At 43.4% G+C, this 27,533-nt stretch overlaps 1 protein-coding gene across 1 annotated transcript in view; it reads left to right on the top strand.

Moving 5' to 3' along the window:
• The window catches only part of RSPO4 (R-spondin 4), a 30,161-nt gene extending 11,999 nt beyond the window's left edge, over positions 1 to 18,162 (top strand). Inside the window, exons 2-4 of the mRNA XM_036749791.1 lie at positions 15,017 to 15,205; positions 16,177 to 16,317; positions 17,927 to 18,162. Of these exons, the coding sequence (XP_036605686.1) occupies positions 15,017 to 15,205; positions 16,177 to 16,317; positions 17,927 to 18,162 (566 nt within the window). The remainder of the gene's footprint in view (positions 1 to 15,016; positions 15,206 to 16,176; positions 16,318 to 17,926) is intronic.
• Positions 18,163 to 27,533: the final 9,371 nt, after the last annotated feature.

The following is a 27,533-nucleotide window of genomic DNA, read 5'->3' as shown; positions in this document are numbered from 1 at the left end:
TCTATAGCTTTAAGTTCAGCAAAGAGCTTTGTACATATTATTTCATTTGATAATGAACTGCTCTTTAGGCAGAATCTTCTCCAGTTTGATCTTCAAGGGTTTAAGTCCTTTCAAGCATCAAATTGAAGACGTCTCCGATCTTTTTTTTTAAGAAACTACAATTTCATGGTGTATTAGGAACATGAGAAGGCCCCTGCTTCCCAGCAGCTATGCCCCCTGCATCCTGGGCCAATGCCAGTCATCTTGACCTTTGTCTTGCCAATGGACTCCAATGATCGGAGGAGAGAGTGGGGCTGACGACTTTGGGCAGCTCTGCCTCACTTAAATCCAACTCACTTGCAAGTCAAGACATCACCCTTATGATATCATTGGTTCTCTTTGAGAACAAAGGATGAAGAAAAAGAATTAGGAGCCATGGGAGGAAAGAGGACCAACTTCAGCTAAATACACAGAAAAATTTCCCAACAACTAGACCTGTCCCCAGAAGGCAGCTTTCCCACCAGATAAGTAGTGAGTTCCCTACACACTAAAAGTCTTAATGGAAACTACATGTGCATTTAGGGGGGATTCTTGGCAAAGATAATAGAGTGGTTTGCCATTTCCTTCTCCAGATCATTTTACAGGTGAGGAAACTGAGGCAAACAGGGTTGAGTGATTTGCCCAGGGTCGCACATCTGGTAAGTGTCTGAGCCTGGATTTGAACTACTCAGGAAGAGAAGTCTTCCTGATTCCAACACTGTAGTAAGCACCATGGATTAAAAAAGCCTTAGTGTAAGGCCTGGAACATAATAAACTCTTAATAAATGCTTGTTGACTAACTAATTTCATAGATTCTCAGAGTTGGAAGGGCCGTCTTAATAAATGCTTGTTGACTAACTAATTTCACAGATTTTCAGAGTTGGAAGGGCCATCTACTTGTTGAGGGTTTGGATCCTTTGGGATAATGTTGACAGCTCCAATGAAGAAAGTTGTGTGGGCCCACCTCCTATGCCTGAAAAAGGATCGCCTCTAGAATACACTGGAAAAGTGGTCATCCAGTCTTTGCTTGAATCAATTAATAAGCATTTATTAAGTGCCTAGTATGTGCCAGGCATTGTACTAAGTGCTGAAGACCTCCCAGGAAGGGAAATTCACCACTTCCCCAGGCAGCTAATTTCATGTTGGGATGGTTTCATTACTTGGAAGTTTAGCCTTACATGGAGCTGAAATTTGCTTCTTCTGCCTAGGTCTGCTCCCAGGAGACAAACAGAAGTTCTAATCCCTTTTCCACATGACAGCCCTTCAAATACTTGAATATAGCTGTCCTCACTAAGTGTTCTCTTCTCCAGGGAAACATCCCCAGTTCCTTTATCAAATGAGATAATATTTGCAAAGTGCTTAGCACAGTGCCTGGCATACAGGAGGGGATTAATAAATATTTTCCCCATCCCTTCCCCTTTTTAATCTATCCTGACATACCATGACCTCAAGGTCTCCCACCATCCTCATTACATATCTCTAGGTGCTTCGTAGCTGATCTATGGCCTTTCTAATAGCCTGGAATTGAACAGAATATTCCAGAGATAGTTTGACCAAAGGGAGCAGTGGAACTATCAGTTATCTAGTCCTAAACTCTACATTCTTCTTAATGCAACCTTGGATCAGTTTAGCTTTCATGATTACCATATCACACTGCTAACTCATGGTGACCTTACAGTCCATTAGAAACCCCTGATCTTTACAGACAAACTACTACCTGCCCATTCATCCTCTTCCTCACCCTCATCATCATCATCCTCTTCTCCCTCCTCCTCCTTCTTCTTAGACTTATGGGATTAGTTTTTCTAACTCAGGATAAGACTGAATTTATTGCTGTTAAAAATAATCTCATTAGATTCAGCCCAAAGTTCTAACCTGATGAGAGCTTTTTGGATCCAGAATGTGTCATCTAAGGTATTAGCTAACCTCCTAGCTTTGTGTCATCTGCATTATTTGACTGCATGCTCATACTAGGTAGGATTCATGAGTTCTTACCTTTCTAGGAAGGTCCAATTTATGGGCAAGAGTAGAGAAGACTGGAAGTTTACCTCTTAAAGAGGATAGCTGGCTGAAGTCCAGCTAAACAGGACACAGGATAGAGTCAGGGTCCAGGAGAAGGTTAAGATTTTTTAAAAGGCTTTACTTATTTAGTTAGTTTAAAAATTTTTTTGACCTTATTGAAACAAAACAGTAAATAAATACTATAATTAAGTGTCTTAATAACTCAGATCATTTTCTTTTTTAATAATATTTTATTTTTTCTCCAATCGCATGTAAAAACATTTAAAATATTTGCTGGGGGGTTTTTGTTTTGAGTTCCAAATTCTATCCCTTCCTTTTTCCCCTCCCCTCTCCCTGAGATAGTAAGCAAACTAATATAGGTTAAATATGTGCAATCATGTGAAACATTTCCATATTAGTCATTTTGGAGAGAGAGAGAGAGAGAGAGAGAGAGAGAGAGAGAGAGAGAGAGAGGGAGAGAGAGAGAGAGAGAGGGAAGGAGAGAGGGAGGGAGGGAGGGAGGAAGGAAGGAAGGAAGGAAGGAAGGAAGGAAGGAAGGAAGGAAGGAAAAGAATAGCTTGTTTCTGTCTGTATTCAGATGCCAATTCTTTCTCTGGAGGCTGATAGCATTTCTCATCGTGAGTCCTTTGGAATTGTCTTGGATCATTGTATTACTGAGAACAGCTAAGTCATTCAGAGATGACCGTCGCACAATGTTGCTGCTGTGTACAGTTCTCCTGGTTCTGCTCACTCCCCTCTGCATTAATTCATGTAAGTCTTTTGGATCACTTTCAATTCTGAAAGAAAGGTCCTAAGACAGCATGAGGGGCCTGGACACCTGATAAGAGTAGCTTAAAGGGGCTCAGAAAAGAGAGGTGGGGTAGTTCTTATTTTAATATATAAGATACTCCCTTATTTTGACCTTTTGCCCCTCAGGAGAGCCCTACATGATATATTTTTAAACCTTTATTTTAATTTTTAATTAATAAAAACTTCACCTCCTCCCATAGAAGAAAAAAAAAGAAAATACTGGTAACAAGTATTCATAGTTTAGTAAAGCAAATTCCCGAATTTGTCAGGCCAAAAATCCATGTCTCATTTAGTACACTGAGTCCATCACTTCTCTGTCAGGGGTAGGTAACAGATTCTTCATTTGTCCTCTGTAATTGTGGTGGGCCATGTCATTGATCTGAGTTCTTCATCTTTCAGAACTGTTTCTCTTTATGAATTGTTCTCTTGAATCTTCTCATTTCACTCTACATCAGTTCATATGTCTTCCAGGTTCCTCTGAAACCATCCGTTTCCCAGTGGTATTCTATCACAGTCATAGACCACCAACATTTGTTTGGCCATCTCCCAATAGATGGACACACCCTTAGTTTCCACTTCTTTGTCACCAGCAAAGGAACTGCTATAAATCTTTTTGTACATATGAGCTTTTTCCCTCCTCATTTAATTTCTTGGGAGTTAAGCCTAAAAGTGGCATTGCTGTGTCAAAGAGTATGCACAGTTTAATAGTTTTGGGGTCATAGATTCAAATTCCCATCAGACCAGTTCATAGCTCTACCAACAGGGCATGTTTTCCCAGAGTTCCTCCAACATTTGTCTTTTTCCATTTTTGTTATCTTTGCCCACCTGATGGGTATGAGGAAAAATTCATAGTTGCTTCAATTTGTTTTTCTCTCGTTATTAATGACATGAAAGATGCTAAGATGCTAAGAGAACCATCTGTTAACAGCCTTAATTTCAACAAGCGTTTACTTACTTGCTTACTGTGTATGGCACACTTTGTGAAGTACCAGAAAAGATAGAAATGCAACTAAGACATCATTCCTGCTTTCTGTGAGCTGTAAGGCATGTAGCAGAAAGACTACTAGATCCCCAGACTGACTCCCCTCTAATCAGGAAGCCTGGGTTCCATCTTGGCTCCGATATCAATTATATAACCTTTCGTTGTTCACTTGTTTCAGTGTCTGACTCTTTGCAACCCTATTTGGAGTTTTCTTGGCAAAGATACTGAAGTGGCTTGCCATTTCCTTCTCCAGTTCATTTTACAGATGAGGAAACTGAGACAAACAGGATTAAGTGACTTGCCAAGGGCCACACAGCTAGTGTCTAAGGCCAGATTTGAACTCAGGGAGGTGAGTCTTTCTGACTTCAGTCCTGGCACTTTATCCACTGTGCCACCTAGCCTTGGGGAAGGCATTTAACTTCTCAGAACCTCAGGTCCTTACCTATGAAATGGGAATTTCCAATTTGTAGGTGCTTTATCAATCCTAAGGGTATTATAGAAATGCGAGCATGATGGTGATAATCCCAAGGAGATAGCCTTGAAGCTGGACCTTTAAGAATTGGAAGATTGTCAACAGATAGGGATGGGGATGGGATGGGTTGAGAATCAGCAATGATATGAGCAAAGGCACAGAGATACAGGCTGTGTCCACAGATAGTAGTCAGGGTTGGGGCATCAACCCTTCTCTCAGAACTCTGGCCGCAGTGGAGGTAGGGATGTAGTGCTGCCAAAACTCCTTTTTCCCATGGCCCTAGGCTCTGAGAAGAGTTCGCTGACTGTTTCCTCCTACCCTCCAACAAGGGCCAGTTTGCCATCTGGCCTCCCACACCTGATGTCTCTTTGGGCCTGACCTCCTCAATCCTTCCTGCCCCCTCCCCACTACCATTTCCTGGGATGGATAAACTTACTTTGAGGTCTAGACCTAGAAAGACATCACTGTGACTCATCCCACACTTGGAGTTTGAAAAGTGACTCAGGGCCACCCCAGAGAACGGTTCATGATGGAGACCATTCCTGACAAAGACCTTCAGTCTGGAGCCCATTGTAATTTTTAGAGCTAGGATGGATTTGAAGGACCTGCAAATGCAATCCCTTCATTTTAGAGAGAAATAAACTGGGGATCACATAGGGAAAGTTATTTGACCAAGTTTATGTACCTAACAGAGCTTGAACTTGGGTCCTCTGACTCCAAATTCCATGTTCTTTCTCCTATGCAAGAATTTGCTACAAATGGCCAAGATCTCAGCTTCTCTCAACATAATTTTGCCTTTAAAAAAAAAAAAGAATACAGGAAAAAGAAAACGCCCACAGAGACAAGTACAGAAACAAGAAAATGGAGTCTTGGACTGGAAGACAGGAGGCCTTGTTTCTAATCCCATATCCAGCCCCACCTCACTGTGTAAACTTATTTCTCTGTTACTCATTTACCTTATCTGTATAGTGGGGATCATAATACCTGTCTTGCCTCCCTAACAGGGCCATCATGTGTCTCAAATTAGACTCAAAATTACAAAGCACTATACAAATTACAGAGGCAGCTAGTTAGCTCAGCGGATAGAGTACCAGGCTGGAGTTAGGAAGATTTGAATTCAAATCTGGCCTCAGACACTTATTAGTTGTGTGACCCCGGGCAAGTCACTTATCCTCTGTGTGCCGTAATCCACTGTAGAAAGAAATGGCAAACCACTTCAGTATCTTTGCCAAGAAAATCCCATGGATAGTATTGGTATGCCATCATTCATGGGGCCCACCATGGTCCGCAGGATCACAATGAGTTGGACACAACTGAATGACTGAACAGCAATATACAAATTATAAAGTACTATATGTAGTATTATTGCACATATAGTAAACATGTAGCATATATATATGTATATATATATCAAGTACTATACAGAAATTATTAAGTACTATACAAATGTAAGGGATTATTTTCCCTGGAATAATAAAAAATCTTAATGCTTTCATCCAGCCACAAAACTGTTATTTGGTCCACATGTTGCTAGAAGAATAAATGTAAAAGATTAATAGACAAATACAATTTTATCCCAGGACTTTTAAATGGTCTGGACTCTACCAAAAAAGATGAGAATGAGACAATAGTGATGATGATAATAAACCAACAATATATCTACAGAAGTGTCGAATGGCTAGATCATGAAAATTTATTCACAGAAATGGAAGAGGTTATTAGTGCCAAGTCAGCACTGGATAGTGTGCCAAGCCTAGAATCAGAAAGACCTAAATTCAAATAGGACCTCAGAAACTTACTAGATGTGTGACCCTGGACAAGTCACTTAACCTCTGTTTGCCTTAGTTTCCTCATCTGTAAAAATTTGGATTATAATAGCCCCTACCTCCCAAAGTTGTTATGAGCATCAAATAAGATAATATTTGTAAAGTACTTAGCGCAGTGACTGGTACACAGTAGGCACTAAATAAATGTTTGCTATTCTTATTTTTGCCACCAGAAATTACTGAAGAGAGCTCTCCTTTAGGAGCTAGGATTTAGTGGCCAGTGCAGATTATGTAAGAAAATGGTAGAAACTATGCAACGTGTCATTGCAAGCTGCTAAAATTTAGCACCTACTGAATACCTAACAAGACAATCTGGCAGCTAAAATTGTATAGCGGAAGCGCAACATCTTTCATAAACTATTAGGCTACAAACCACCCCTCCCCCATGTTGTAAATATAGACTTCAAAATAATCTTGAGAATTCCACAAATAAACTGTGTTGAAACTGACAACTTTCATAGACAAGCCTGTTGCCCACGGTCACCCTGACGCGACATTGATCATAAACATTTAATAATGTTTTTAATTGGTGTTGCCATATCAAATACTCATAATCTCCAGGCTATGTGGAATGAAAACTTTCAAAATACAGAGACTAACAGAAGAAATCAAAATCACACAGACACAGGAGGAGGTACATATTATTCCTGGCCTCCTGTCTGTTATGGGAGCTGTCTCAGGGACATTTTCTGTAAGCCCACAGAAGAGGCACTGACCCCCTGATACTTTTATTCAGCTACAAAAAGTAGTTATTTTATTGCCAGAGAACATTAAATGTACAAGAATAGTAGCAGTGTAGTATAACGACTTGGTCCAGGACTGTTTTGATCTGAACGCTATTTAAAAAAAGATGAGAAGATTGAAATGATCATTATTAACAACAACAATAATAAATTCATTACATAAAAAAGGAAAGATTATGATGGTTGAGAGCTAATGTAGAACATGGGATATCAAAGCTGGAAGGGACCTTAGGGATCGTCCAATTCAACACCCTCCATTTACAAATAAGGAAACTGAGGCCCAGGGAGGGGAAGGGATTTGTCCAAAGGCACCCAGAGAGTCAGTGGAAGAGTCTTTCTCCCATCTCCAGCTGGTTGTACAATGAGGCATCAAAAAAGAATGTTTATTTTTATCGTAGTTCTTTTTTTTTAAAGACACAGCTGGTAAAGCCTTTGGGATGCAAAGGTTGCAAGCATTAAACCAATGTATAATTGAGTCCAGAGCAATGTAATGGGTCCAAGGTGGTTTGTTAATGAGAGGGAGAAGCAAAGTCTCAAGAGAGAAGAGGCAGGATTGGGGTTCCCAGACACAGAGGGACACCCTCGCAGAGCAGTGACTGTTACCCTGAGACTCTGGAGGAGATTGGCGCCTGGGGATTGATAGGAGATGGGTCAGTAAGCCACTGTCTCTGCCCCTAAATAACTCCTTGCCAACCATCTCCCCTAAGAGGCTTATTTCTTTTTTATGTGATCTCACACACATCCCTTCACATGATCATTCTTCCCCCCTTCCTGCCCCCCACAGAGCCTAGATGAGCTCAACCACCCAGGGATTCTCCCCCCACCCTAACTCCTCAACTCCCCCTCATCCCAACAGTGTCAAGGGGAAAGGATGTGGAAGAAGAATCCAACTTTGTGCGTCAGTTTTATGTGCTGCCCTAGGATATGATCTGAGGGGACTCCAACTAGGTTTCCTGCCTAAAAACATCTACCCAACTGCCTTTTATTTCACTATAATAGCTCCATTTCTTTGGGTTATGAAAACACTTCATTCTTCCAGATATCAAGAGGGATCTCAGTGCGGCGAAAGAACTCTGAACAGAGATTCAAGAGGCCTGAGTTTGAATTCTGCCTCTGCCATTACCCTGTTATGCCTCATTTCCTCTTCTGTAAAATGAAAAGATTGGGCTAAGTTATTTATAAGATCCCTTCGTGTTCTAGTAATCTATATTCTTAGGTCCTTTCTACAGTTGGTGTTCTATGTTCTAAGGTTCTTTCCCCCGTGATATTCTATGTTTTATGTTCGAGGTCTTTTCCAGTTTAAACAACTCTGTATTCTAAAGTTCTTCTCCTCTTGGACATTCTCCCATGTTTTAGGTTCCCTTCCAACTCTGATACGTTGTGTTCTACTGTCTTTTCAAATTCTGACATTCTTCCTTGTAAGGGTTCTTCCTGCATTGACATTCTAGATTCAAATGGTCCTTCCAGCTCCCTCAAAATAAGGTTCTTTCTACTTCTTAAGTAGTCACTGGTTACAGCCTGCCTGGGAATATTAGTCACTTTTTACATGTAAGTGAATCCTGTCCTTCCCGCTAGATTGTAAATGGGCTCCTGGGTGGGTGGGGGGGGCAGGTTCATCCTTATTTCTTCTTCAGCCCAAAGCAAAGGGCTCGACGCTCAGCAGACACGCAGTCAAGTGGTAATTTGATCAAAAGATTTTTGGTGGTGGTGGTGGTAGTAGATTTTTCTCCTCAGCTCAGCCCCGGTCACTTTGAACCCCAGGAAAAAGTCCTTGGATGGGATGAGGACCAAACTTTAGCTGTGTGACCCTACATAAATCACTTAATCTCTGCTTGCCACAGTTTCCTCATTTGTAAGATGGGGATAATAATAGCACCTAACCTCCCAGGGTTTTGTGAGGATAAAACAAGATAATATTTGTAAATCACTGTAAGTCTTAAAGAGCTATGTAAATGCTAGCTCTTATTCATATCAGACTGTGAATAATACAATGCCAACCACTTAGTTCACTCTCTGGGGACAGTGTTACCCACACTTAGCTTGGGGGAGCAGGGGGAGTTCAGTGTCACCAGACCAAAAGACCCCTCCCTAGCACTCCAAAATATTTCCCCCCCAAAAAAATTTGTCACTGGATTATTCAATATCAGGGCTGGAAGAACCCTTAGAGTGCAGAATATATAATGTTCGCCTTGGAAGGCTATTAGAGATCATTCAATCCAACCTCCTCATTTTAAAGACAAGGATATTAACTTTTGGAGAGAAAAAATGGAATTCAGAATTACACAGGACGTCAGGGACAGAGCCAAGAACAAATTCCAAGTCTCCACGCCTCTTTTGGGCTGACTCCCTATCTCCCACTTTCTTAATTCTCCCTCTTCTGTGAGTGGCTAAGCTTTCCTGCCGGTCTCCAGTTCTATTTCCCCTCTCCCTCCTTTTCCTCCTCCTTCCTCCTTCTCTCTCTGGCCCTTGGGGTAGCTTTCCACTGCCTCTTTCTGTTTTTCTGAGGTCCTGCTTCCTCCAACGCTCCCTGGAATTCTTCAGACTCCATTCGACCTAGGATGTCAACCTAGGATGTCAAACCCTGTCTTTGATACCCTTTCACCTCTTTTGAATCCCTTACCCCCGATTCCTCTCATTAGATCCTCGTCTCAAGGGACTTTGGGGTTCCTATCCCCAAAGCTTATTGATTGCTTGAAAGGAACTTGCTCTTAGGTTTATATCAGCTATAGGAGAGCTGATAAGAGTAGAGGGTATGTTACTTCCCGGGACCATTTGTACTTCCCAAACAGTCTTGAAGACCCCCAAGGGATCTGATGGTAGAATTTCAAACAAGATATTTGGGGAAAGGGACTTCCTCTTTGCTGTTCTTTTTTATCACTACTGTTATTACTCCTTGCTTATATATTATGTTTTTTAGCTATAATTAGATCAGCTATCTTATTTGATACTTACTACAATCTCATGCAATTGGTGGGGCAAGGATTACTTTCCTCACTTTATAGAGGAAAATCAGAGACCCAGAGAGGAAAGTAATTTGCCCACATCCTCACAACTAGTAAGTGACATATCAAGGGCTTGAACCCAGGATTTCTCACTGCCAGCCTTTTCGCCATATGATGCAGCATCGTGACAAAATGTTCTATTTGCTTCTGGCATCAGTTGAACTGGGGCTGGGCATGGAGGTGGGGGAAGGGATGGGGGAGGTCCTCTGTGTTCCTCTTCCCTTCTTGCCCAGACCCTATTTCTGACAGACAGGAGCTGACAGGTAAGTGACGCTCTAGCCCCTAGTGTACAAAGCTGGAAGAAACATCACCCAAGTAGGCCTTCAGTGCCGGGTTCTAGAGTTGAAACCACTCCCCTCGGTTCTAAGAGCCTCCCTAACAGGGGAAGGAAGGGAATAACCATTTATATAACAGCTACTATATGCCCAGCGGGCAGCTAGGTGGCACAGTGGGTAGAGTGCTGGGGCTAGAGTCAGGAAAGCTCATCTTCCTGAGTTTAAATCTGGTTTCAGACACTTAGTAGCCGTGTGATCCTGGCTAAGTGACTTAACCCTGTTTGCCTCAGTTTCCTCATCTGTAAAATGAGCTGGAGAAGGAAATGGCAAATCTTTGCCAAGAAAGCCCCAAGGGGTCACAAAGAGTTGGATACATCTGAAAAGTGACTAAACTACCAAAAAATGTGCCAGGCACTGTGCTAAGCATTTTTTACAAATATTATCTCATTGGATCCTCACAACAACTCTGGGAGGTAGGTGCTATTTTTATCCCAATTTTACAGCTGAAGAAACTGAGGTGTCTGCCTCAGGTCAAGTGACTTGCCCAGGGTTACACAGCTAATAAGTGTTTGAGGTTGGATTTGAGTTCAGGTCTTCCTGACTCCAGGCCTGGTGCTCTGTCCATCACACCACTTAGCTGCCTCCAGGGAAATTGTTAAGGGCTTTGAGAGCCTCAGATAGAAATAGGCACCAAATGCCACTGTGCCCTGCTCTTCCTGTGCGTGTCTTAGTCATCAACCAAGTCTAAACTCAGTACCAGGTAATATCATCCACCATATTCAGGAACCAGGTAGTCTTTAGTTAATGCCTTCTGGGGTTAACTTTAGCTGGTTCCCAAAGAGTTAAAATTCATTGCACGCGTCCCAACCCTGTAATACAGCATTTGCTCTAAGCATGGAGATGCTGATGACTTCACTTGATATCCAGGCAAGTTACTTGCTATTGTACAGGAGCCCAGGAAACATAAGAGAGGCCAAATGGGAGAAGCATCTCTGTGAGGGGCTGACCCCTGAGCCTTCCACGCACATGGCCTGTCCCAAGGAACATACACCTCCATACCCTCCATACACCAAGATCTTGTTACATTAAGCTGGGTCATCTTTGACATTCAGGATCATTTGAACATAGCTCTTGGGACTACAGCAGGTAAGGGGGCCCAGCCTCCTGCTGGTATGAATTACAACTCCCCTGGAAGATATACTGCGCTTTCCCTAGGGCCCTCTAGACAACTCTTTCTACTCTCCTGGGAACTGGAATCACAAAAAGGCAGAGCTCTCTTTGGAGACACAGGCAGAGAATTGGTCCAGATCTCCAGATGCCTTTCTATTGCCTCATTGGGTACTATATTCTTCAAGATGACAAGTGCGTGGTAGTAGTGAGAACACTAGCTGAGGAACTGGGATACTGGGCTTCATAGACACATAAGCCCAGAGCTAGAAGGGACCAACTTATTCAACCCCTTCATTTTACAGTTGAGGAAACTGAGGTCCGGGGATAGTAAATAAGATACCCAAAGCCACACAAGTAATAAGCAACAGAGGTGGGATTTGAACCCAGGTCTTTTGATTCTAGAGCCTCAAATATAAAAATTTTAGGTTCTAAAGGGCTATTATGAAATTCTATAAGTTGGGGCAGCTACGTGGCTCAGTGAGTGGAGCACTCACCCTGGAGTCAGGAGGACCTAAGTTCAAATCCAGCCTCAAACACTTGACACACTTACTAGCTGTGTGACCTTGAACAAGTCATTTAACCCCAATTGCCTTGCCTTCCCCCCTCAAAAAAAAAAGAAATTCTATGAGTTGTATATAATTCTAAGTTTCTAAGATTCACAGCCCAATGCCCTTGGGATAGACTAGACCATATTCCAAGGGCTCTTTAAATTGTAACAAGACAACTCTAAAGCAATCTGTGATAGTTTTTAGAGGGTCAAATTAGCAATTTTCCTTTCAAAAGATGGTGTTGATTGGGAAACAGCAGAAGTTGGGGAAGCTGAAGTGAATATCAGAGATTAAGGAAAAGAGTCTCATGGGGCCACAATCACATCTGTAGCCCTCAGAACACTCCGGGAGGTTGCAATCAGAGCTACAAGGCTCTTATTAAAAGCACACCTCACCAGCGAGGAGCTGTCTGCGTGGGAGAACTTTCCAGCCTGCGTGAGAATAAAAACCATATTCTCTTGGCTTTTGAAAAAGTGATATGAAGAGAAGAGCCACCATTACTCAGAGTCTGCTCAGTCCAAGGGAGCAGGAAGGGAGAAGGGGAACTAAATAAACATGAAGGGGAGAAAGATTTCCTAACCAATTTTATTGATGCTGTGATTAAAAGCAATATCGTGCCCTTAAAAAACATAAAGTGATACTACAGTGTAGAAACACACGAGGGCACTGCAACCAACAAGAGAGTTCATTTCATGGCCCGTCAGAACTGTCAGGGACCTCAGAATGTAGAACATAGAATGAGAGACCTGGGAGGGATCTTAGAACATCAAATGTTAGAGCTGGAAAGGGCCTTAGAGTGTCAGAATATTTGAAAAGAAAGGGATCTTAGAACATAGAACGTAGGATGCCAGAGCTGGAAAAAGCATTAGAATGTTAGAGCTGGAAGGGAACTCAGACAACATCTAGTCATACGCTTTCTTTGAACAGATTTAGACATTAACTGAGGCTTAGCACAATGCCTGGCACACAGTAGGTGCTTTAATTAATACTTGTTGACTAGAGAAGTGAAATGATCTCAACATCATACAAAGTTTTGGACAAAGAGATCTATATTAGGAAATGAGCTTTTACTAAGCGCCTACTATGTGCCAGGCCCTGTGCCTAAGCTCTTTACAATATTATCTCATTTGAGACTCATAGCAACAGTGGGAGATAGATACTATTATCCTCATTTTACAGATGAAGAAACCGAGGCAGATAGAATTTAAGTAACTTGCCCAGGGTCACACAACTAGCAAGTGTCTGAGGTCACATTTGAACTCAGGTCTTCCTGACTTCAGGCCCAATGCTCCAACCACTGAGCCACCTAGCTACTGTGATCTATTAGTATTTAAGTCGACCTCTCTGATGACAGATAAAATTATCCCTAGAGTAAAACAAAAGGCAATGGAATGATTGTCCCAGGCCTGTGTGACCTTCAGTGACCCAGGGAAGCATAAGGTTGGGAGGAAGATAGGGTGTGGTGGGAAGAGACCTGGACTGAAAGTCTGATTCTAGTCCCAGCTTTATTATTAACACATGATATGATCTTGAGCAGTTCTCTTCTCTGCTCTGGACCTCAACTTCCCTATTGATAAAATGGGGGATTTAGACTAGACTTTCTCCAAGGTCCCTCCCAGCTCTGACATTCTATGTTCTAAGGCTATATGTGTGTGTGTGTATGTATATATATGTATACACATACACACATGTATACACATACACACATATATGCATGTGTATGTATATAAGATAGATAGACATAGAACTAGATCTAGATATTTTCCAGGTCTCACCTTCAATGTTCTATGTTTTAAGTAAGGTTCCTTCTATCTCTTACATCCTATGTTCTAAGAGTCCCTTTAGTTCTGACTTTCTATGTGTCTAGCAGTTTAAACATACAGAGTCTGTCGTAGCAGTGTCTTGGAGGCAAGTGGAGGCAGAGAAACACACAGTACCTGCTTTGATCACTTGCTTGAGAATTCTGGACCAATGGCCAAGTCGTTTCTATGCAAAGAAAATGTGCATCACACCACATTTACCTGGAAAGACCATTTGATCAGCTGTAACAGGATCACATAAGATTAGAGCCCTTTGCTAACTGTAGAGTACCATGCTAAATGAATTGGAATTATGATAATGTTGATGTTTATTTCCTTAGGTTTATACTTTAGGCTTCTTTTCCTGCTGGACTCAAAGTCTCTGTCTCTGTCTTTCTCTCTTTCCCTCCTTACTTATTTGATGAGTGTTAAGGTGAAGTATAGAGACAAGGCTACCTCAAAGTTAATTTGCAACTGTCCCCTCAGACAAGAGCCCAGATGGTTTTGTCTAAATGAAGACTTTATCATCAATGGCTGCTCTTCCTAAAATGACCAATTCAGATGCCCAACTTTCTTCCTACTGCTCAAAGATAAACAAAGGGATCTCTTTTCTTCCCAGGAACAATGGTTGTTGTCCTTTGTAGTCAAAGAGGACCAAAATGACCTCATTTTGTTGGCGTCAAGGTAGAATGTGTCCAACCGTGACTGATCAGACCAATATGAGCTTGGAAAGCTCTGCCATAGGTTGGGCACAGTCTGTATGAACATTTGGAGAGGAGATGTCTCTAAATTTGCATGTCTCACGTACTTCTGAGCTACTACAATTCTGCCTTGCTCACAGAGCACAGCGCCTTCTTTGATGTAGACATGGAACGATATTCTAGTCACAGCTCTTTGGATTCATGCCTGAATGGGGACTTTCTGAGGGAGGCACACCAACTCGTATAAGTGAATAATAAGGCAGGACACTCCAGTACTGTGGTTCTACGATACTGGCAATATTTCATTTACAGAGCGTAACAAGGTTTCTTTTCAAAAATAACTTGCCCCGCTAAAGCTAAGGCTTGGTCATATCACATCACCAGCATCAAAGCATGGCTGTTGCTGGTGCTTATAGGCTACCGCCCTGATGAGACAAGGAAAAGTGTCCTGTCTCATTAATGTAACTGTGTTTCTTTTTTTTCCATTCCCATAAAGTTGTGCTCTTTTGGTCTGCGGATATTTTGATAAAAGGTACTTAGGTAATTCCGTATCCTTGTATGGCAGGGGAAGAGCAGAGGACGTGGCTTTTACTGAGTACATACGTTGCTATTGAGTCTGGGCATCCCTGATTCTCTTTTCTCTCACCCACCCCTTGGTTCTTGCTACAGTGGGGGTTGGGCTGAAGGAGAATTGCACCGGCTGTTTGATCTGCTCAGAAGAGAACGGCTGTTCCACCTGCCAGCCACGACTTTTCCTCCATATTCGCAGAGATGGCATCCGCCAGTACGGGAAGTGTGTACATGACTGTCCCCACGGCTACTTTGGTGTGCGTGGCCACGAGGTCAACAGGTGCAAAAGTACGTGGGGCTTGTGGCCAAGAACATCTATTCTGCATCATCCTTCTTCCCCCAGCCCAAGCCCCAGAAGGATGCTCTTCCTGCTTCCTCCCTGATCCTCCCTGACATGACCCTGTTTACAAGAATGAGTAGGTAGCAGACTGACCTGGGAATTCAAAGATGGGGATTTCGTTCAAGGCTCACTTTGTGACCTTAGTAAAGTCACTCACTTGATCTCTCTGGGCCTAAACTCAAAATAAGGGCACCACCTTTGCCTCGAGCTTCAGCACATAGGACAAAGCTATGGGCTAGATTTTCAAGTCCAAATTCACCTCCCACTGTGTGGTCTTGGGAAAGTCCTTTCCTTTCTCTTGGACCGAGGTTCTCCTATAAAATGAGGCAGTTGGATTAGAGAATTCCTAAGGGTTCTCTCAGCTTGACAGTCTTTGACCTAGAAGCAATAATGAAGTGTAGTACAGAGGACTTGTGGTCAGGAAGACCCGAGTTCAAATCCTGTCTCATTCGGACCCTTTAGAGTTACCTAACTCTGGGCAAATTATAGGATCATAGATTTAGAGCCTCAAGAAACCTTAGATATCATTGAGTCCGATGTCCTAACTTTGTAGTTGAGGGAACTGAGGCCCAAGATCACAGAGCTAGTCACTTAAACCTGTCAGCCTCACTTTCCTCAACTGCAAAATAGAGATAGTGATGGCATGTTCACAGGGTTGTTGTGAGACTCAGAGAAGATGACACATATAAAGAACTTTGTAAACCTTACAGTGATATGTAAAAGTTAATTATTATTCTCCTTTGATTCCATAATAAGGATCATTTAGGACCCATACTATTGTGTTTTGCCCACCTTTCCAAAGATCCCTGCTGAGTAGCGTGCCCCTCCTCTGCTCCTGATGGCTACTGGGTGGGGGCGAAGGGGTGAAGGGGCATCCACCCTACTGTTCCTCACGGCAGAAGCTGTTGCTGTGTTACAGAATGTGGGTCCACCTGTGAGAGCTGTTTCAGCCAAGACTTCTGCATTCGGTGCAAAAGGAGGTTTTTTTTGCACAAGGGGAAGTGCGCTCCCACCTGCCCACCAGGCACCATTGCCCACCAGAGCACATGGGAATGCCAAGGTAAGCCAGAAGCTGCAGGCCACTCTCTCTTCTCTTGGTGACCTGGGACTGAGACTCTGCCCCACCATCTCACTCTGTGGCGATCTCAGACAAGGCACTTCTTTTTCCTGAGCCTGAGTTTTATTCTCTATGAATAAGGGGAAAATCGCATTTGTATTCTCTTCTTCCCAGGACTGTAGTGACAATCCAATGGGAAAGTGGAAGGAAAAGTATTTTGAACCTAAACAATAATGATTAATTCTTATGCGTATAGATTATAATTATTGTGGTCACTAATAATGGTTATGAGTTATCTGTTGAAGGAACTAGGAGCTAGTTTACCTTGGAGAAGAGATGATTTGAGGCACATGATAATTAACTTCAAGTATCCGAATGGCTGTCAAATGGAGAATGGATCTTTCTGCTTGGTCTCATAAGGCAGAAGCAGAAAAATGGGTAGAAACCGAGGAACTGAATTTAGGCCTGACGTTAGGAAAAACCATTGTAGTTGCCCCAAAGTACAATGAGTGCCTGGAGAAGTGATGGGCTTTCACTCCTTGACAGGGAGAACCCACAAGAAGAGGGCAAGATGACCACTCGTGTATGTCTTAGTGGGAATTCCTTTCAGGTATGGACCACATGACCACCGAAGTCCCTTCCAAGTCTCAAATTCTGAGATAAGTGATGGGAGAATATGACCCGCCCCCCCCAACCATCCCTGCTCTAACTCAACATATTATAATGGAAAAAGCATCAGACTCAGAGAGGAGAGGGATAGAAACTGGACTTGTAATTTCACTGGTGTAGAGAACTCCCAGGTGAGGAAATCCACTCTACTATTGTAAGTTGGCACCTTCTCCACAATTTGGCATCTTAGAGAGGATCTAGTCCTAGAGCACTGAAGGGTTAAGTGACTTTCTCTTATGGCACACAGCCATTATGTATCAGAAGTGGGATCTGAATAATAATAGCTAACATTTACCTTTTAAACCCAAACATTGTGCTAAGAACTTTACAATTATTATCTCATTTGATCATCGCAATAACCCTGAGAGGAAGGTGCTATTATCAATCCCCATTTTACAGATGAGGAAACTGAGGCAAATAGAGGTTAAGTGACTTGCCCAGGGTCACACAGCTAGTAAGTGCTGAGTCTGGGTTTGAACTCAGGTCTTCCTGACTCCAAGCCCAACACTGCAGATCTTCCTAGCTTTGATACTTATTCTCTATCCACTAAACAAAGCAACCCCTAATCCCAGTTCTGAGACTTATTAGTTGTGTGACTCAAGTCACTTAAACTTCTGTTGGCTTCAGTTTTCCCATCTGGAAAGGGGGTATAATAATATACAGCCTACCTTGCAGAACTATTGCAAAGAACACTTTGGGGAGGCACAGTAGTCCAGTGGAAAGAGCTGACTTTAACCTGATTCATTTAACCTCTGTTGGGCTCAGCTTCCTCATTTATAAAAGCAAAGGACAGGACTAACTGGTCTCTAAAGTACATTCTGGCTTTTAAATCTTTGATTTAAGTCTCTCTTTGGAAATGTGAATTATCAGGTACTTTATTACTTTCTTCCTTTCCTTCTCCTTCCTCCAATCCCCACCCCCACCCCCACTCCACCCCATGTAGAGGAATGTGAATTTGGACCCTGGAGTATCTGGAGTCCCTGCAGCCAGGATGGGAAAACCTGCGGGTCAGCCTGGGGCCTGGAGACCCGAGTGCGTGAGGTCAGCCGAGGCAGTCGAGAGGAAGGGGCGGCAGCCTGCCAAGCCCTATCTGAGACAAGAAATTGTCCCATCAGGAGGCACTGCCCTGGAGGTGAGGACCTGAGTGGGCCCATGACAAGACATGCTGCTGGGGGCTGAGACGGCTTTAGAATCAGATTTTAGGAGAGATTTTAGAATACAGATTGTCAGAGCTGGAAAGGACCCTGCAGACCATCTTGTCCATTCTCTCATGTTATAGGTAAGTTATCTGAGGCCTGGGGAGAGGAAGTCACAGAGCCAGTAACGGCAGGGACCAGAATCTAGCTCTCCTGACTCCTTGCCCCAAGAGCCGCCCCTAACCATGATTCCAAGCTCTTTTCTTGTCACAGAATCACATTTGGGCCACATGAACCCCACTATAGCCTCGAATTAGGTAACTATCTGTGTGAATGATCTGCAGGAACCTTGGTTCTCATCTTAGGTAAGAAGGTGGGGGTGGCTGACATGAAGGAAAGGCCCGACCTAGTTATGAGTAGGTGCAAGCCAGGAAAAGTGGACATCACTCTTGAACCTGATTGGCTCAGTTGGGATAGTTCTAATAAATACCCTCTTTTATTGGCAAGAGGAAAAACCATAGGAGTTTTAGCCAGGAAACATTGAAAAGGATTAATGTCCCTGGTAAAAGCATTTAAAAAACTTAGTACATTGTTGGACTGTAGGAGTCTCCCCCAAAGGGGTAGGGTTGAAGTATAATGGGATTTAGGTTATCCCTGACACCTGTGTTATAATGGGACCCCCCCCCGAGCAAGAAAGAGGTGGCTGGCTTTATGATAACAAAAGCACTGAAAGGCTCTGGAGGGAAGGAAGCAAGCATTTATCAGGCATGTAGTATGTGCCAAACATTATGCTAATTGACTTATGGATATTTTCTCATTTGATCCCCACAACAATCCTGGGAGGTAGGTGCTATTATTATCCTGGTTTTACATAGGTATGGAAAACTGAGGCACGCAGAGATTGTGCAGTTTGCCCAGGGTCACACAGCTAGCGAGTGTCTACAGAAGGCTAGATTGGAGCTCAGTTCTTCTGACTCCAGGCCCAGTGCTCTGTCCCTTACAACACTTAGCTGGTTAGGTCCTGAATATGGCTTCCTGTTGTTGCCAATCCTTGTCTTTTGAAGACCACCAGTGGCATTATGGGCAATGTCTTGACTTGTGAGCGAATTGAATTTGAGTGAGGCAGAATTACACAAAGTCACTAGCCTCACTCTCTTTCCCAGGATCACCAAAGTCCAGCAATAGGACAAAATTCAAGATGATGGGCATTGGCCCTGGATGCAGTGGATGACCTTGGCATCTTTGATGCCTGACCAAACTCTAGGCACTACACAGTACCTGCTTCAGCTGCCTTCGTGGCCGTTGGAACAAATTGTTCTCATCTGCCCATTCCGCAGGGGGAGTCTTCATGTCCTTGGGGTAGACATTCCTCTAACTCACTGATGGGTTTGAGGCCTGTCAGTTACCCTCAACCTGGTTTAGTCTGTCTGCCAAGACAATTTTACTGGGGTGTGGCTACTGTGCATGCTACAGCTTCTTGGAGCATAAGTGAGAGTTGGGTGAAAGTGGACACTAAAGGTCCAGCCCTGAAAAGGTCTCAGCAAGCCCTCACACCAGAGGTGCTAGTCCTCTCTGAACACCCCATATACCCCATATTGCTTATGGGTTCCAAAGCTTGTCAAACATGTTGATTACTTCAATCACTTCTGGTGATTGACATGGCCACAAATGATATGCCTGGAAGGGTTCTAGAAAGCACTGCTAAAAATTATGAAGTCTTGACCAAGAAATGGAGGGGAACAGGTGCTGTTTTCCTCACTGCTACAGATTGAAGGCAAGGGCTACAGAAGGAAAAAAATCTGTTTTGAGAAGTAGAAATGGTATCTGAGGTTGGGGTTTAATTTTCTGGGCCATACTTTAAAATCTAGACATGACAAGCTCTTGGTTAAGAATATAGTATGTCTTACTCTCACCTGTGGCTCCAAGAAGCTGTAGCATGAGCAGTGGCCACCCTACCTCCCACCCTGGTAAAACCAGCTAGGCAGATGGGCTAAACCAAGTTGAGGATAATCAACAGGCCTCAGACAAACCCATCAGTGAGTTAGGGGGAAGGTCCACCCCAAGCATGTGAGGACTCCCCCAGTGGAATGGGCAGATGAGAACAATTTGTTCCAAAGACCATGAAGGCAGCTGAGGCCGGTGCTATGGAGCATTTAGAGCTCTGTCAGACATCAAAGGTCACCACTGCGTCCCGGGCCATTGCCCGTCATCTTGACTTTCATCTGCCACTGGACTTTGATGACTCTGGAGGAGAAAATAAGGCTGATGACCTTGTGCAACTCTGCCTCACTTAAATCCAATTCCCAAATCAAGACATTACCCCATGATGTCATTGGTCCTCTTCAAAAACAAAGGATGAACAATAACAGTATGCCTTATGAAGGCAAGTTTAAAAAAATGTAACTGGGGTTTTATTATTTGTGTGGTGGTCAGGTGGTCAGGCCAGATGGGTCAAAAAGATTGAAACTGTAAAGATACAAAATAGAAATAAGTAAGAGTAAGTAATAGGAGTCGAGGCCCTGGAAAGAGAGACACAGACCCAACCAGGTAAACCCATCATTGAATGAATGGACTGATGGGTGCTCACCAGCTCCTCTCATCTGTGGTGAAATCACAGGTCTGGTACCCTACCCCTCAAAATATAAGCACTGAAGGTGGGTGAGGGCAAATGGTAGTTGGGGGCTGATCCTCTTAGCTATAAGTTGTTGTTCCTTCTCTGAATTTCTAGGTCCACTCTCTTTGATGTTTCCTAGACATTCATGTTAACTTATAGTGATGAGAGAGTCAGTTCAGTGATTAAAGGATATTGAGGCCATTATTCACCAACCTGACTATAACCTTAGAGGGCTGCTGTCTTTCTGGAACCTGCATCCTCCCAAACTTGAAGACTACTTCTTATTTCTGGAGATTTATGTAGTCACACATAATATCACCAGAGGAAATCTAGAAAGCATTGCTAAAGAATGTTAGGTTTTGGACATGAAACTGAATATCTTAATATCAGAGTTCTGAATCAGGGGCCCTTGGATCCCCAAAAGATACATGGTTAAATTTTTGGGTGGGTGGGGAAGGGTGGGTGTGAACTTGGATAGAAAAAATTTTCATCTTCATTTTAATATTTGCTTAATATTTTAATGTGTTTCTTTTGTAATTCTATATATTTTACTTTATGCACTACTTTAAGAAGGGGGTCTATCAGGTAGCCAAAGAAATCTATGACAGAAAAAGGGTTAAGAATCCCTGCTTTAAGAGCATTGATGGTGCTTTCCTCACTGCTTCTAATTGAAAGCAAAGTCTTCCAATCTATGAATTGAGTGCAAAGAGCAGTGGACTGAGAGCCAGAAGACCTGGGTTTGGATCCCAACTCTATTACTCACTAGTTGTGTGACCTTGGCAAAATGCCAGGGCTTCCTCTCTGGGACTCAGTTTCTTCTTTTGTAAAAAAGAGGAGGCTGGACCAATAACCTTTCAAGCCCCTTCTCATTCTGGATCCAATGAGCCTCTAGGAAACAACCCTCCTGGCCTGCCCCACTCCCCCCAGCCTTATCATTACTCATAGAAATTCCCTGTGGGCATACATGTTTCTGAATGTGAACCTGCATGCGTGTAATATGCACGCTGTATTAAAATTTGTGCATTAACAGCTATCAGTGTTGCTTGATGTCTAACTCCCCTCTTAGACTGTAAGCTTCATGAGGGTAGAAATCAAGTCTTATAAATTACTTATTTCCCCCAGCTGGGAGCAAAGGGTTCTGTCAACTGTAAGGGCTTAATAAATGTTTGTGATGGTTGTAATATGTCTATACGTTCAATTCAATTTCAATTCAACAAATATTGATTAAATGATTACTATGTAGAGATAGCTAGGTGGTGCAGTGGTTAGAGAGCTGGGCCTGGTGTCAGGAAGACCTGAGTTCAAATTCATTCTCAGATATTTAATAGCTGAGTGATGCTGGGCAAATTGCTTAACCCTTATTTGCCTCTGTTTCCTTAATTATAAAAAGAGAAAAGTAAAAAGTAGCACCTGTTTTCCATGGTTGCTGTGAGGATCAAATGAGATAAGATTTGTAAAACATTTAGCACAGTGCCTAGAACTTGATAAATACTTGTTTCCTTCCTTCCTTCACTCCCTCCCTTCTTTCCTTCCCTCCTTCCTTTTCTTCTTATTTTCTTCCTTCCTTCCTTGTCTCCTTCTTTTCTTCCTCCCTCGCTCCCATCTTTCCTTCCTTCATTCCCTCTCTTCTCTCCTTCCTTCCCTCCTTCCTTTTCTCCTTTTCTCCCTTCCTTCCTTCCTTCCTTCCTTCGTTCCTTCCTTCCTTCCTTCCTTCCTTCCTTCCTTCCTTCCTCCATCCCTCCTCCTTCCTTCCTTCCTTCCTTCCTTCCTTCCTTCCTTCCTTCCTTCCTTCCTTCCTTCCTTCCTTCCTTCCCTAGCTCATCAAACACAAGTGAATGAGCCGTGAGCCTTGCCCACAAGGTACTCATAGTCTAGTTGAAGGGATATACTATAGACACGAATAATAATAGGAATACTCTACTGTGTTGCTGTTCAGTCATTTCAAACTCTTCATGACCCCATTTAGGGTTTTCTTGGCAAAGGCACTGCACTGGTTTGCCATTTCCTTCTCCAGTTCATTTAATGGGTGAAAACTGAGGCAAACAGGGTTAAGCTACTTGCCCAGGGTCACACAGCTAGGAAGTGTCTGAGGCTGGATTTGAACTCAGGTCTTCCTGACTCCAGGCCTGGCACTCTATCCACCGTGCCACCTAGCTGCCTTAATAATTCACTATAACAAATTAGTAATAATTCTACAGTAGTTTGAGGTTTATAAAACTGCTTTTCTCACAACAACCCCGTGAGTTTAGTGGTACAAGGCTCATTGCATGTGTGAGCATATCTGTATCCATGTGTGTGCATGTGAGCATGTGTATGGAGGAGACATGAAGTCATTTCCCTCTGCTGTGGCTGGGAATCGAAGCACCTGAGGACAGTCTTGCCTTTCTGAGTGACAAGAACCACAGGAAGTTAGACCTAACCAGAAACATGGAGGCAGCTGGCACCAATTAGGGGGAAGCTTCTCTCCCCTCACCACAGCTCCTCCTTCCCCCACCCCCACCCCACTCTGTCGTTAAGACAGCAGTATGTGAGCAAAGGAGGAGGAATGCAGGACTCCCCAGTAGACAGTCAGTGGAGGGAGGGAGCGTGAGTGTGCCCATTCTGGTGCCTATGTGTACAGATGTGACCTGAGGAGGCAGCAGAGGCTGATTCCCTCTCACGTCCTGGACAGTGACAGACCTCCAACTCACCGGCTTTCCTGGCTCCAAAGCTCGTAGTGGCTGGAGATGAGAATAAGGGAGGGAGACAGTAAATTACACTGGAGAGAGCACTGTCTTTGGGCTCAGAAGATGTGGATTTGCATCCTGACTGTGCCACTCACTTGCTGTGATGCCCTGGTTTCCCTATCTGTAAAAAGGAGGGGTATGTGTGGAGGGGGTTAAGATGCAATCCCTGCCCTCAGAGTGCTCAGAGTACACGAAAGAGATAAAATATAGACAACTAGGTCAGAAAAGTAAAGTGACAGAAGTGTATCAGAAAGGTACAGGGCACTGTGCCATATGAGGTGTGAATGGGTTAGTGATTACCGGCTGCAGAAATCAGGGAAGGTTTCTGGGAGGAAACGGCCTCTGATTGAACTTTAAAGGATGGATAGAAATTCAGTAGCCCAAGACAGGAAAGGAGGAGATTCAAAACATGAGGAACAGAATAAGCAAAGGCAATCAAGGAGGGAAGAAAGACCTAAGAACATGTTGGGTAAAGACTCCAGTCCAGTTTAGCTGTAGCACAGAGTATGTAAAGAGAAGTCACATTAGCCTGGAAAGGGAAAGTAGAACCAGACCGTGGAAGGCCGTGAATGCCAAGCAAAAAGTCACTAGCTCTTTCCTGGGATGGGGGTAAAGGGGAGGTGGCTCTGTGCCCCTGGCCCTCTCCTGATAGGTCAGGATAACCCACCTCATGTATAAGCAGTTGCTTGTGGAGGGATTAGGAGGGCACTGGAATCCCACTTCAATCCTTTGAGCTAAGTTAAGACCTCTCTAGGCTCCTCTTTGAAAATCATGAACTCTTTGGGGGAGGCAGCACATGCTCAATGCTCCACCACCCTGGAATCTGGCTCCCCATTCCTTGTACTCATTGTTCCTAATTCTACCCTCAAAGGTCAAGCAGAACCCATCTAATCCCTTGTCCTCACAGCAGCTCTTCAGACACTTCATATAGTAACTGGGTCTCCGGCCAATCCCCAGCCCACATCTCTGTTCCTTTGACCGATCCTCCCATAGCCTAGTCCTCTCACGTTTCCAGTTGCCCTCCTTTGGACAGCTCTGGTTTCTGCAGGGTTTTCCTAAAATGTGGCCAGAGAACTGGCTACGCCCCTCCTGTTGGGGACTGACCAAGGCAGAGGACAGAAGAGTCAATACTTCTAGTGACAATTGAGCAACCACCGAGCAATTATTAAGAACCTCCTATATGGTGTAGTAGAGAAAGAGCTGGCCTTGGAAAGAGGAAGACCTGGGTTCAAGTCTTCCCTGTGATGTCTATTGGCTGTGTGACCCTGAGCAAGTCGCTCGGCTGCTCAGTGCTCTAGACCAGTTCTCTGAGACTCCAAAGAGCAGAGATGCACACCTTCAGTGATGGATTGAGTTTCCTTTCCTCTATTGGTGAAATCCCAGGTCCATTCTCAGTCCTTTTTGTTGTTGTTCAGTCATTTCAGTAGTGTCCAATCCTTCCTGATCCCATTTGGGGTCTTCTTGGCAAAGATACTGGTATGGTTTGCCATTTCTTTCTCCAGCTCGTTTTACAGATGAGGAAACTGAGGCACAAAGTGACTTGCCTAGAGTCACACTGGTATCTAAGATGGGATTTGAACCCAGCTATTCTTGACTCCAGATCCCATCCCCAAAGGACGAAGAGGATGAGCTTCAGGACATCATGATGAAAGGCTTGGCCTAGGCAGTTCTTCTGAGGTGATGGAAGAAGGACCCAGAGATATTTCTGTGGGATTGACCAAGTCCTTGCCCTTTAGGGTAGAAGTATATAGGCAGAAGAAACAGATATGTCTCTAGTGGGATGCAACAGGTGTTGGGGAGACCTCCTGCCTGAAAATATCCCCCTTGCCAGCCACAGTGGCCAGAATTCTACCATTCCAAGACTGACTTCTTTGGAGTTAAGCCATTGTCCCCTATAGAAATCAAGTGAGACATTGTATATCAAACACTTCATAAACCATAAGGGACCATATAAGAGGAATTACAGTTCTTATCTTTCTCTGATACTTCCCTGTGGCTTGAAGATGGTCTTGGGTTCTCAAAGGCTTCTCAAATGTCAGTGGAACTGGAACTATGACAGGTCCTACTAAGCTGGAAAAGATTTCAGTATGATCCCAGATTCAGATTGTATGTTTTGTCCAAGGACCCTCCCAACTAAGGATTATTAACGATAACTAAGCCTCTAGCATGAATTCTTTGATGATGATTATGAACCGTTCTCTGGATAATTAAGATCTAAAATCCTTCTCTGACACCAACACCTTACTGTGCATATATTAATTAGACTCCTCTGGGAAAGGAGTAGAGAGCAGCTTTGAAGGGATGAATGGATAAATAAGCATTTATTAAGAATTTAGTATGTATGTACCAGGCCGTGCGCTAAGTATCAGGAGTACAAATACAAGCAAGAGAGACAGTTCTTGCCTTCGAGGAGCTGGCATTCTAATAGGGCAAGATAACACATCTGGGGGAGGAGAGTTTTTTGAGAAGTTAATTGGAGTGAATGGTGACTGGAGTCATAGCGGGAAAGAATAGTGTTGAATTAATTGCCGTTCTCAGAAGTAGAATTGGAAAATGGAGGTGGGGGAAGAGGAATATGAATCCTACATTCAATAGCATGGCTTGGAGATGACAGGCAAGTGGCATGGTGGGCCTGAGACAGGGCAAGGCAAGGTGGACCTCCCCAGCCAGAGCCCAGGGTCAGAGGGATGGGACCTTCTGGACAGAAGTGGAGGCTGGATCTCAGGTGGCATGGCTTGGAGATGTTCAGGTTTGGTTGAGGAAGGCGAAAAACTCATTAGACTGAAAATTAGTAGACACTTCCTCTGGGGAAATCCTCTGCCTAAGGAGGCTAAGTGAGGGGTGGAAACAGAAAGAACCCTAGAACTGCAGTCGAGATGAGAGTCCTAATCCTGAATCTGACACTAACTTGCATTGTGACCTTGAGCAAATCCCTTCATTTCTCTGTGCCTCAGTTTCCTTTGCTATTAATAATATTGTTATAATCATTGTATTATATTGTAATAATAATGTGTTACCTCACAGGGCTGGTGTGAGGACAGTCATTTGCCTTATAGAAATGGGAATTGCCACAGGATTTAAAGCTAGAAGGAGACTTTGGAGGATATTAGTCCAATGGCCTTATTTTACAGAAGAAGAAACTGAGGCTCAGAGAGGTTAAATGCCTTGCCCAAGGCCACACGTGAGCCTTGTCCCTTGGTTGATAGCCCCTATTCCAATCACAGAGGAAGGGGCTTTAAAAAATAAGATGTCGGAATAGAAAGGAGAGGGCTCTGAATTCAGATCATTCATCACAGGGATGAGAGGTGAAAGGGCATTAGAGATAATCTAGTCCCACCTCATCATTTTCTGGGTGAGGCTGAGGGGTTCATTGCCCTCTCCAAAGTCTCAGAGTTAATTTGTTAGCCTAGCAGTTAAGCCCAGGTTCTCTGAGAGTGCTCTTTCTGCTGGGTGAGTAGGCACAGTGGAAAGATCCCAGGGCCCGGAGTTAGGAAGACCCGAGTTTGAATCCTGCCTCAGACCCTTAGTAGCTAGGCAAGTCTCTTCACCACTCCCAGCCTCCGTTTTCTTCTTCTGTAAAATGAGGGTGATAATAACATCTACCTCCTAGAGTCAGCATGAGAAATAAATGAGATAATATATGTAAAGCGCTCGGCCAAACTTAAAGCACCGTATAAATGCTATATATTACTATTACTATATATGCTACGTATCGGTATTACTATATAAATGCTACAGACCATTATTACCATGGTTCAACCTCCTCATTTTACAAATGGAGGAAGAAGAAAATGAACGAGCATTTATATGGCACCTACTGTATGCCAGGCATTGTGCTAAGCACTTTACAAATATTACCTCATTTAATCCATACAACAACTCTGTAAGGGAGATGCTATTATTATCCCTATTTTATAGTTGAAAAAATGAGGCAAATAGAGGTTAAGTGACTTGTCCAGGGTCACACAACTATTAAGTGTCTAAGGCTGAGTTTGAATTTAGGTCTTCATGACTCGAATCCAGCACTCTCCACTGTGCCACCTGGCTGCTCATTGGAAAAATGAAAGGTGAAGT

This window comes from Trichosurus vulpecula, chromosome 3 (genome assembly GCF_011100635.1).
Source record: "Trichosurus vulpecula isolate mTriVul1 chromosome 3, mTriVul1.pri, whole genome shotgun sequence".
NCBI classification, from domain to species: Eukaryota; Metazoa; Chordata; class Mammalia; order Diprotodontia; family Phalangeridae; genus Trichosurus; species Trichosurus vulpecula.
Note: the sequence above shows the minus strand (reverse complement) of the source record. Positions and strands in the feature narration are given on the sequence as shown.